The sequence below is a fragment of the Periplaneta americana genome, chromosome 1 (assembly GCF_040183065.1).
Source record: "Periplaneta americana isolate PAMFEO1 chromosome 1, P.americana_PAMFEO1_priV1, whole genome shotgun sequence".
Taxonomy (NCBI): Eukaryota; Metazoa; Arthropoda; class Insecta; order Blattodea; family Blattidae; genus Periplaneta; species Periplaneta americana.
Window position 1 is genome coordinate 66,518,239 of NC_091117.1, and position 13,001 is coordinate 66,531,239.

At 35.6% G+C, this 13,001-nt stretch overlaps 1 protein-coding gene across 1 annotated transcript in view; it reads right to left on the reverse strand.

Annotated features, from left to right (window-relative positions):
• Positions 1-13,001, reverse strand: part of LOC138697571 (ABC transporter G family member 2-like) — a 117,975-nt gene that overhangs the window by 82,209 nt on the left and 22,765 nt on the right. The window contains exons 4-5 of the mRNA XM_069823334.1: positions 11,220-11,291; positions 461-559 (exon numbers count right to left, since the gene is read on the reverse strand). Coding sequence (XP_069679435.1) covers positions 461-559; positions 11,220-11,291 — 171 coding nt within the window. The remainder of the gene's footprint in view (positions 1-460; positions 560-11,219; positions 11,292-13,001) is intronic.

The following is a 13,001-nucleotide window of genomic DNA, read 5'->3' on the forward strand; positions in this document are numbered from 1 at the left end:
AAGAGCTCCGCCCCATTGGCACCGTGATGTCCGGGGATTTTTAAATCAATCTCTTCCCCAACGATGGATAGGTCGCATGGGAAATCATGACTTGCTTACACTTCTGGCCACCGAGATCTCCTGATCTCACGCCATGTGACTTTTTCTTGTGGAGCTATGTTAAGGAGGCTGTTTACGTCCCACCTCTACCAACAACTCTAGTCGAAATGGGGATACATTGAACATTTATAACCTGTGTTAAAACAAAACTTGGAAACTTCTCTTCTTATTAGTATGTAGATTGTTCATGTCCAATTTATACTTCATTAAATACAAATTAATGAAATTGGGGCCATCTTTTAGAATAACCCTGTCTAATTTATTATTACATAAAAACCAAAATTACAAAATTACTCTTTTATTTGAAAATAAAATATAAATTTTAACGCATCCAAATATGTTCGCCCCATATTGCACAAACCTCGGAAGCAAATGACAACCTCTTCATTTCTCCTCCCGATATTCCTTTTATTCTTCCAGGAACCCCTATTATGGTGTCACGACACTTCGTCAGAGCCAACTGCAAAAGAGAACACAACATAAGTTGTGCAGGTATAGTGATAATACTTCAGCCACAAGGATGTGATGATTCATACATGTGGCACATGCTTACAGAGTGTTGGTTGGAAAATTTGATAGGGAAACCCATTAAAGGACCACAAATGAGGTAGAAAAATAACACCAGTGGAGATCTAAAATACGTGAATTAGGAGGTTCTAAAATAATTACATTGATTTCTTTCAGGATAGAGTTCGGTGGCAAGCGTATTTACATGTTAAGAATGCTTTATCTCAAAATATTGTAACGAAACGGAAAGTCACTCCGATTTCTAAGTACCTGAGTGCAAGTTTATATTCCATGAACTCATGTTCGATCTCGGCATTGTCTGAAATGATACTTGTAATTAACAAATCGGAGGATTTGCGTTAATGATTTAAAATAAGGTATTCAATGTATTATATTTCATAATATGTACAGTACATTCTCGGATAAATAGATTCGCAGATACTGAATATAAACAAATCCGTTCAATAATTTAAAAAAGATCAATGTAGGCTTACACACACGGACGAACGGACAGACGTAGGCTTACCCAAAGCCATTTATTTTATTAGGAATGGGAAAACTATTTCTTGAATCGATTTTTTGCAGTGTCACAACAGTTTCTCTAAGAGAAAGCGAAATAAAGAGAGATTCTGGGTGCAATCAGAATTTTCAGATTGATCAGTTATGTGTCTGATTAATCAATTGTATTATGTTATTTTCATATATAAACATAATTACTTTTCAAAACCGATGAAAAACAATGAATGGTGTATATATATATATATATATATATATATATATATATATAAAATTCGAGTGTCAACAATATTTCTTCTAAAGCAATATTAGTACATTTTCTTGCAAAAACATAGAGCTCCTTCTTTATATCTTCAGAAGATATGGCAAAAGCGAGTAGACTTTCGGATGTCTTAATTTTATCACGAGGAAAAAGTGATTGGTACTGGATTTCAACTATATTCCCTTATCTTGGACATGTGTTAATTGCTTTAGGTACTACAAGCTAGTCCCGCGCCATAGCGTCGCGGTCTAAGGCATCCTGCCTAGGACCCGCGTTACGGAATGCGTGCTGGTTCGAGTCCTCGTGAGGGAAGAAATTTTCTCATGAAATTTCGGCCAGTGTATGGGACCGGTGTCCACCCAGCATCGTGATGCCCTTGGGGACCTACGATAGGTAGCGAAAATCCAATTTCACAAACCAGCTATAACGGCTGGGGGGATCATCGTGCTAATCATACGATACCTCCATTCTGGATGGATGATCGTCCACCTCTGCTTCGGCATGCGGACGTGAGGCCAGCAGCCGGCTGGTCGGTCTTGGCCCTTCAGGGCTGTAGTGCCATGGTTTTTTTTTTACTACAAGCGAAGTCTACGTAATACCAACATGTTCATGAAATAAAATACCATTCCCTTAATTCTTTCTTGATAACAGTTTCATTGCTCTCATTGTAGATAAGCATGGTTTGTTATCATGAATACTACACATACCACAATGTTAAGGACATAAACTTTGAGGTGTGAATATTCCACTTTTATTAGAGTGTTTACCTCCAATGGTACTAATACAAGGAATGTGGCGGAATAAATTTAATATCTTTTTGAAGATAACATACATGACGACATGTCTTTGACAAAATGGTCATTCTCCTTGAAAGTTTCAATAAATAGTGAAGCAATGTAGGTAACTAGAGTTGTACATTGATTAAATTAACCTTCGTTTTAATGTTGCGCAGAAGTTATGAGTTACGAAAACAAATTCGAATAGGTTCGTTCCAACAAGCGGTTCATGTATAGTTCATGTACGAACCATTGGTAATCTTATGCGGATGCGCTGGTTGGGTATCTGCTACAGAATTGAAACAGAACTGGATGATGTTGGAACTCTTTTTCGGATCATCGTGTACTAAATCCAGAGATGCTACAACTGTGATCATCTCTGCCTGAGAACGGGCTGCTTAATTATTATCGTTTCGCAGATAATTCAAATTGCAGAAAGTAGAATTTCGATAATTTTCTATAAAATATAAAAAAAATATGGAAGGTAAGAATTCCGCTAATTCTATGTCACCTAAAAATAAAAAGTTTTTTTTTTATTATTAATTTATGTACTTTATTTATTATACCTATTTTTAATCAAAGTTGCATGTTGAAAATGTAATTAACTATTTCCATACTCAAAATGATTTTCATTCTCTTTTTTTTAGGCGAAAATTTAAATTAAATCTCTAGTTTTATTATTCGTCTGCACTGTCATTTTCCAGCTTAACTTCATTCATCTGAACAGTCGATCATGTCTTTCTTCAGTATCCAGAAGACGTTGGTGAGCGTATGAGCATGTCCGAAATATTCACTCATCAGTACCCTATATAACGTCTTTGATCAGTACATGCCTCAATCCAACGACTACTTCTGACCGTTCCGGACCCGTGTCAAAAGTTTGTTGGAATGTCCGACTGAAGTACATGTTTCCGGTTCAGAATTGGTTTGGAGTGTGTTGGAACCAAAGAGTTTGTAATACTTACTAGAGACACATACCCGTGAGTGGCAGGCAAGAAAAATGTCACAAATTGAATCGGCTAGCATCCGCCATTAAAGGGAGTGTTTGCGGCGCGAAATTCGAAAACAGTACCACAATACATTGATGTAGCCTGGTGATAGACACTGTTTTAAACATCTTTTACAAAGGATGAGTCGTGATGAAATAAACATGAATGGCAGAGGAGCGCTATATTTATTAAAGTATTATAATGATTCATCTTTGGCGAAATTCTAAAAAATAAATTAAATCACCATATACACTCGGGATAAGTAAGTGAAATATTGAATAATGGCAATGTCAATACTTGGACTTCTCCAGATGGATTGACACACAACCAAATAGATCACATCTTGATAGATAAACGGAGACATACTAGTATAGTAGATATTCGAACTTTCAGAGGTGCAGACTGTAATTCTGACCATTATTTGGTGATTGGAGAATTAAGAGAAAGATTATCAGTAGCCAAGCGAGTAGAGCAACAAGTTAATATTACTAAATTCAATATTTTGAAATTAAAGGACGAGGAAGCTAAGCAAAATTATCAGGTCGAAATTTCGAATAGGTTTGCCACTTTAGAAAGTTCCGACGAAGTTGAGAAAGAATTAGATGTTAATAGCGTGTGGGAAAATATCAGAGATAGTATCAAAATTGCAGCTGAGCAGAGCATAGGTTATTATGAAACTAAGAAAAAGAAACCGTGGTTTGATGAAGATTGTTGCATGGTAGTAGAAAGAAGGAAACAGGCAAAATTGAAATTCTTACAGGATCCAGGTGAGGAGAATAGAGATAATTATTTCAATGAAAGACGGGAAGCAAGTCGTACACTTAGGAATAAAAAGAGAGGTTACTTGAAGGAAAAACTGAATGAGGTAGAAACAAATAGTAAGAATAAAAACATTCGAGATTTATATAAGGGTATAAAGGAATTTAAGAACGGATATCAGTCAAGGGTAAACGTGATCAAGGATGAGAATGGTGACTTGCTTGCAGACTCTTCATCAATCCTAAACAGATGGAAAAACTATTTTGCGCAACTACTAAATGTACATAGGCCAAATAGAAATGATCGGGACGATATTGAAATACAAACTGCTGAGCCATTTATACCCGAACCCACGATTTCAGAAGTCGAAATTGCGATAGAAAATCTGAAAAAGTACAAGTCTCCAGGTATCGATCAAATTCCAGCAGAATTAATACAAGAGGGTGGAAGTGCATTATATAGCGAAATTTATAAACTTGTACTTGCTATTTGGGAAAAGGAAATTGTACCAGAACAATGGAAGGAGTCCATAATTGTACCTATTTTTAAAAAGGGGGACAAAACGAACTGTGGTAACTTTCGAGGAATATCACTTTTGTTGACGTCGTACAAAATTTTGTCCAATATTCTTTTGAGGAGATTAACTCCGTACGTAGATGAAATTATTGGGGATCATCAGTGCGGTTTTCGGCGTAATAGATCGACTATTGATCAGATTTTTTGTATTCGGCAGATAATGGAGAAAAAATGGGAGTATAAGGGTACAGTACATCAGTTATTCATAGATTTCAAAAAGGCATATGACTCGGTTAAGAGGGAAGTATTATATGATATTCTTATTGAATTTGGTATTCCCAAGAAACTAGTTCGATTAATTAAAATGTGTCTCAGTGAAACATACAGCAGAGTCCGTATAGGTCAGTTTCTATCTGATCCTTTTCCAATTCACTGCGGGCTAAAGCAGGGAGATGCACTATCACCTTTACTTTTTAACTTCGCTTTAGAATATGCCATTAGGAAAGTTCAGGATAACAGGCAGGGTTTGGAATTGAACGGGCTACATCAGCTTCTTGTCTATGCAGATGACGTGAATATGTTAGGAGAAAATACACAAACGGTTAGGGAAAACACGGAAATTTTACTTGAAGCAAGTAAAGCGATCGGTTTGGAAGTAAATCCCGAAAAGACAAAGTATATGATTATGTCTCGTGACGGGAATATTGTACGAAATGGAAATATAAATATTGGAGATTTATCCTTCGAAGAGGTGGAAAAATTCAAATATCTTGGAGCAACAGTAACAAATGTAAATGACACTCGGGAGGAAATTAAACGCAGAATAAATATGGGAAATGCGTGTTATTATTCGGTTGAGAAGCTCTTATCATCCAGTCTGCTGTCCAAAAATCTGAAAGTTAGAATTTATAAAACAGTTATATTACCGGTTCTTCTATATGGCTGTGAAACTTGGACTCTCACTCTGAGAGAGGAACATAGGTTAAGGGTGTTTGAGAATAAGGTGCTTAGGAAAATATTTGGGGCTAAGCGGGATGAAGTTACAGGAGAATGGAGAAAGTTACACAACACAGAACTGCACGCATTGTATTCTTCACCTGACATAATTAGGAACTTGAAATCCAGACGTTTGAGATGGGCAGGGCATGTAGCACGTATGGGCGAATCCAGAAATGCATATAGAGTGTTAGTTGGGAGACCGGAGGGGAAAAGACCTTTAGGGAGGCCGAGACGTAGATGGGAGGATAATATTAAAATGGATTTGAGGGAGGTGGGGTATGATGATAGAGACTGGCTTAATCTTGCACAGGATAGGGACCGATGGCGGGCTTATGTGAGGGCGGCAATGAACCTTCGGGTTCCTTAAAAGCCATTTGTAAGTAAGTAAGTAAGTATTACTAGTATTGTTTTAAGGACATAATAATGGATATTTACTGTAATATTTAAAGTGATCTATATTTCAGTCCTTTCATGCAAAGGAAGAGGAAGATATAGGGTGCTTAGAAAATTTTTAGTGGTGAAATATGAGATCATAAAAATTCTGGAAACTGATTTAAAATATAATGAGAATAAATTTTATCATAAAACAATCTATTCATTGTATAGTTGATGACCACCAAGTTAGAGGTCAGTACAGACTTTTTAATACAATAAATTAGTAGCGGTAATAGTAGGCCTAGAAGTAGTGGTAAGTAGGCCTAGTAGTAGTGGTAATAGTAGACCTAGTAGTAGTGGTAATAGGCCTAGTAGTAATGGTAATAGGAGGCCTAGTAGTAGTGGTAATAGGCCTAGTAGTAATGGTAATAGGAGGCCTAGTTTTGGTAGTATTAGTAGGTCTAGTAGTAGTGGTAATAGTAGGCCTAGTAGTAGTGGTAATAGTAGGTCTAGTAGAAGTGGTAATAGTAGGCCTAGTAATAGTGGTAATAATAGGTCTAGCAGTAGCAGTAATAATAGACCTAGTAGTAGTGGTAATAGTAGGCCTAGGAGTAATGGTAATAGTAGGCGTAGTAGTGGTAATAGTAGGCGTAGTAGTAGTGGTAATAGTAGGCCTAGTAATAGTGGTAATAGTAGGTGTAGTAGTAGTGGTAGTAGTAGGTCTAGTTTTTGTGGCAATAGTAGGCCTAGTAGTAGTGGCAATAGTAGGCCTAGTAGTAGTGGCAAAAGTAGGTCTAGTAGTAGTGGTAATAGTAGACCTAGTAGTAGTGGTAATAATAGGCTTAGTAGTAGTGGTAATAGTAGGCCTAGTATTAGTGGTAGTAGTAGTAGGCTTAGTTTTTGTGGTAATAGTAGGCCTAGTAGTAGTAGTAATAATAGGCCTAGTAGTAGTGGTAATAGTAGGCCTAGTTTTGGTGGTATTAGTGAGACCTAGTCAGCGGTAGTGGTAATAATAGACCTAGTAGTAGTGGTAATGGTAGGCCTAGTAGTAGTGAGACCTAGTCAGCGGTAGTGGTAATAATAGGCCTAGCTAGGCCATCAGCTATATTTTCACTAATTTCTTTGCATTTAATACAACCAAAAACTAGAAGTAGATGATGACCAAAACGGAAATTACATGATTAATTCATTTATTGTGAAACAAAACAGTTTTAGACAGATAGAGTCTGCGGATTTTCTTATGCACTCTGCTATTATAATCCACTGTAATGTGATGGCACCTAACCCTTACATACATTGTTGAAACCAACCTTGTAAACCTGATTAATGTGTTTCTGGAAAAACTTTATTCAAGAAATATTCCGACATTCTGTAAACACATTCAAAGGAGGAACTGCATTTGGAACATTCTTCCAAATATTAAGATATGCATGCTTTCCAGGGCATCCTACAACAGTAGCTATGTTCGAACAAATATTTGCGGCGCAGTATTTCACCATTTTCTTATTATTTCCCTTCAAGTTTACTTATATTAATAAATTCGTACTCCTCAATAAGCATGAACTGCTTGCACTCCCTGCGAAGCATCAACTCCCTTTTCTCTTCAAAATATGTGACTGGTTCTCAGTCAATAAATTGGTATTAAATTGTAACAAAACTAACATAATTCAATTTAAATCCTGTGCAAATTCAACCTCGAAAATTTCTAGCGCAATAATTAACAACAGATCCCTATTAGAAACAACAACAACCAAATTTCTTGGCTTAAAAATCGATAATGTGTTAAATTGGAAAAATCATATTAAAGAAATTATCCCCAAACTAAATTCAGCTTATTTTGCTATTAGATCTATGCAAAAGATAGTAAATATCAATACCTTAAAAACAATATACTTTGCATACTTCCACTCGGTAATGAGTTTTGGAATAATATTCTGGGGAAATTCCACAGATAGTAACAGTATATTTCTATTACAAAAAAGAGTAATTAGAATAATAGTAGGTGCCAAATCTAGGGAATCTTGTAGGACTATTTTAAAAAAACTACAAATAATACCCATGGCTTGTCAGTATATCTTGTAATTAATAGTCTTCCTCGTACGTAATCGTGAAAACTTTGTAACTAATTCAACAGTTCATAGCATAAATACACGTCAAAAAATGACTTTCATACGTCATCGGCAAGTCTATCGTGCTATCAAAAAGGAGTGCGTTATATGGCAGTAAAAATTTTTAACAGCCTCCCTATCGGTATAAAAACTGAAACTCAAAACATAAGATTATTTTGGGCCAAATTAAAGAAGTACCTAATTTCTCACGCCTTCTATTCTGTAGGTGAATTCATGACATTCAATAACACTTCATGAAATTGATACTAAAACTATGTGTTGTATTAGTAGACTATATTGTAAATCTCGTCTGTATATATATATATATATATATATATATATATATATATATATATATATATTTCACCTAGACTGTGACTATAAATTAAGACTTTATAATAGTATTAAGTTTTTTGACTTGTTCCATATTCTAGCTGTAAAGCAATGTATGAATACCATGGAATGTTAATTAATACAATACAATGGCGGCCGAACAGCGGTTCAATTTTGTACGGGAAACTAGCGCCGTTGGTGTCTCTAGTTATATATTACAAACTCTTTGGTTGGAACGCCTTCTCTGTATTGCGCATGGTCACGATAGTTACGGACGCTCTGACTGTTGTTGGAACGAACCTTATATTTCTCTCTCGTATTCAACAATGTATTAACTTCATTACGCCTGCCGCAAGCACGAATTGTACGTTCTCGAGAGCTTTGGCAACACTGCAAAAACCTCAGCCATCTTCTGCTTCCCGCTTGCGATTGCTGTGTCCGTTATAAAAGTTTCTTGCCTGTTCATGAAACGCTTGTGTCTTGTAATCTGTGATGTCAACTAAATCTATAGAAATGTTGGGAAGGTCTAAGAACAAAAATCTATTTAAAATCTAAAGAAATGTTACAGTTTTTAAAGGAATCGCAAACATTTTTCTCAAATACTCTAAAGGCATAAATCATAATCATACTACAACAGATTATACATTCCTGAAATGTGATCGTTATTGTGTATATGTCTCTAAAATGTGCTCACGATTGCGTATAATCCTCTGGAGTAAGCGTATCATTGTATATATATATATATATATATATATATATATTAATTTTAACAAAATATTCTGCCCTCAATGAGGGTGACCATAAAGATCCAGAATAAAAGCACTACAGAATAATTTATAAAGACAAAAAGATTAAATACAAGAATTGTTTAGTAAAAAATCCAGAGACATGCAAACCCAATAAAATCATCAATGGCCAAAATATAAATTATTGCGAACAGATGTGTCAGGAAATCATTTCAAACAGTAATCTATTCCTTCTAGACTCTAGAGTCTATTCTTTCTTTTTTTAAATGCCAAATTCTGCCATGTATGACGTGAAAATTTCATCCTCAAGTGTACTGCGAAGACAATCAGCTACTTCATCCTCTGGGCAGCTTTTACACGCGGTCAAGTGTGTGACGAACTTCTACTGTAAAATAATTTGTCACGCTGTGTTTGTTAGCGGGACCTACTGTCCCAGCGTCTTTTATAGTCAAGAAAGAAGGCATGTTTGTGAAATTTAGTTTCAAAGAACCTGTCGAGGCATAAAATCGTCTCTTCCTTTCCTTTTGAAAAAAACTATTGTCCTTTCAAGATTAGCAATTAACAGGGTTATTTATTAGTTTCAAATGGATGGGCGCAAGAATAGGAAGGCTAGTATAGGACAGGGGGAAGATGTATTGTAATTTTAGTCTTCCCAAAAGGGACGCTAGGCTTTGTCACCCGACCTAAACCAAAGGCTCCTGATCCAATTTATTTTTAAGAGTGGAATGCTAAGCGCAATTGTATGAAATGATTTACTAGACAATCCAGTAGTCTATAAATATATTAATGACAGGCCCATGGCTTGAAACTTCAAAATTCTTGCTGTAGTACTAATAAAATCATTAATAAACAAAATGGTTACTATGGAAATACAAAAAGTAACAAATAAAAACTCCATTGTTTGCCAACACAGTTTTTCTTTTGTGGCAAATATTATAATATTTACAATAACGCTTTAAGGTTTAAAGTGCCTTTTCAATTGCGTTATGAATAGGCTCCGTATTCCAGCTACCTATAAACTGGAATCAAGTTGCCCAATTCGAGGTATATGTGACGTCATAGCGCAGGTACAGACACGTTTGTATACAAAATAGTTACGCATCCTCTGCCCTCTTCCTCTAGAAAGTCAAAACCGGGACTCAATTATAGTGAGTAGTCTTATCTAGCACTGCTCTTACTAGTCGTATTATTTAAATAACTACGTCTTTGTGGCTGATTGAAGGTTCATTGCAGAGGTAAAATGCCTTAGGCAAAACGCTCAAGCGTGAAGTATTGCAGAGAATAGTTGAGGATATTTAAACTAATATTTTCACTATCAATATAGACAACATTACATAAAATTGTGTAAAATAAACGTAAAAGTGACAAAAAAAACAGTGCACTGAAAGGCACTGTAATATCAAAAGACATAGAAAGTGTGTTGAACGTAATCAAAAAGAACAAGTACCATCAAAATCGGAAAATTATGAATATATTAACTCTACGTTTAGCATGGATTTGTGTAGCCTACCATGTTGTTCAGTGCCAACATTCCAAATAATAAATTAAATAATCTAAATTTTAGAGAATTTCTAGACAAATTATAGAGAAAATTAATGGGATTTCAATGATGAGCGGCATATGCAATATCCTAATGAAACACGAACAAAATATCAGACAATAGGAATATCTTGTACTACATCATGCACCAATAACGTCATGTGCTATTGAAAGAATTTCTTGCAATATAAAATCATTTCAAATGACATCCGCAAATATTCAAGTTTCATAACTTAAGAATGCACGTTATTATTCACTGTAAAGATCACGACGAAAATGAACAACATAGTTCAAGCATGTGTTTACTAATATAGCTTCAGAATGTCGGGAGTTGACTGCACTCCACGAACATGCAGCGACGACCTGTTTGTTTATATCCTTATCCGTTGCATTACCTGTGTTCGGCGTACTATATACCCAATGTTTCTTTAACTTCAGTCTTTAGGTAGCTGGAATACGAAGCCTAGTTATAAAATTAATTTATTTGCCTATTTATTTTCGTACTGTAAGTAAATGGTTAGAACAATGAAGTTACTTCTAAGTTACATTAGTGAGAGAAGCGGAACGATCCCATATTCGTACCCTATCCATTGCAAGTAACATTCTAATAAACGCCTGGGATCAAATCCGAATTATGAAGGTCATGCTCTAGCACTGTTATAAAAATATCACGCGTCGAAATCTCAGTGACTTACCTCTGAGATAACCTCATCAACCCTCGTCATTCTCTTCGCATATGGAATGTTTCTGTCCATCCTAACGAGAGCCTGAAATAGACACAAAATGTAAACTTGATAACAGGAAAGAGAGTAAGAGAAATCGATCATTTGTCTAAAATCATTCTCAACCCGCAATTCATAACATATCATACCTTGCATGTATTTAATGCTAATAGAATTAAGTAATTAATTAAATGAAATAAAATAAAAATTAAAGGTAATTTGGTCCAGACTAAAATTTCCACAGAAAATTGGATCATAAACCAAATTGGTCCAATCCATAAAGTCCATACGTGGAAAGGTCCACTCCGAAACGTCCAATTACATTTGTTACCATTTAAACGTGAGTAATGCCTCTCAACAACAAAATTCAAGTAAAATAATTCGAAATCAACGGCAATAATGTCAGTAATGTCGCTCAGCAACAGGCAAAGTTCAAGTAAAATAATTCGCAGTGAATTTGCAGCGAAATTACAGTATAGTAAATCTGGACAGAAATTCTTCAATCACAGCAACACAAATCTATATTAAATTTCAATGGGTTGGCTTACAGCTACTACTTCCATTCTTACAAGGATGATAGTAGGAGATATTAGAGATGTTGAGTATCGGAGATCTTGTAATGCGATTAGCATCGTTAAAGCGGACTTAGATCCTGTGTCTATATTGAAAGACGGAAGTAAGAAATATTTTAAAATTGCTGAAGTTGCAAGTGAACGAGTAAAATGAGCAATGCATGTTTCTTAGTGTGAATATGAAATCAGCACGGCAACTTATGATTTTGAAGATATTCGCTTCGCCTCGTGCTTTGTCTTGAGAGATACTGTAGTACATAACTGTACGACAGACTCACCACTCGGGCAGGAATGTAGAAAGTGTTACAGTAAGTGAAGCATTTTAGTTGTAGGGAAAATCACAAACATACAAATAAGACACACTGTGTGATAAGTGCCTGAGATACGTCATGTACAATAATAATCATCAGCAATAAATAAATTGTAATGCATTTATAAAACAACTTCTACAAAAGACAAAGGAATAAGACACGAACATTATTTAAAAATTGAAATATTTGTGATACGTGATTATGATTTTATGACTATTTGAAGACTGCCCTCAAAGAACGTTGAATATCATATACTTCATCATATGACATACAACGTCCTTTGAGGGAGGTCTTCATTTATAAAATAACAGTATTTCACGTTCTAAGAGGAAACAGTGTGTACTTCATATATACTGCCTTACAAGGCATTGTAAGAAAGAAACAAATACTGGTACGTCAATACGTATAAAAACAAAATGAAAAAAAAATTCTAAGCTTTTATTTCATTGCTCACCTATTACAATTGCAATGTAGCCTATATAATTATATTTTAAGATGATGTGGAAGAGTGGAACAGAGAAAAATTCTCTCCGGCACCGGGGTTTGAACCCGGGTTTTCAGCTCTACGTACTGACGCTCTATCCACTAAGCCACACCAGATTCCCATCCCGATGTCGGATCGAATCCTCTCAGTTTAAATTCCACCTCTTGGGTTCCCTCTAGTGGCCTACCCTCATGCACTGCGTCATAGATGTATGACAGTTGGCACAATGTCCACACATGTGCAGAGATGCACTCGTATGAGTGACTAAATGGCCGGGATACGACGGAATAGGCGCCGTCTAAATCACAAAGTGAGTATTTTCCGCATATCATATATTACGATGATATTTCAGTGCAGAAATTTCTTAAATTACAAGAGTTCATATTTA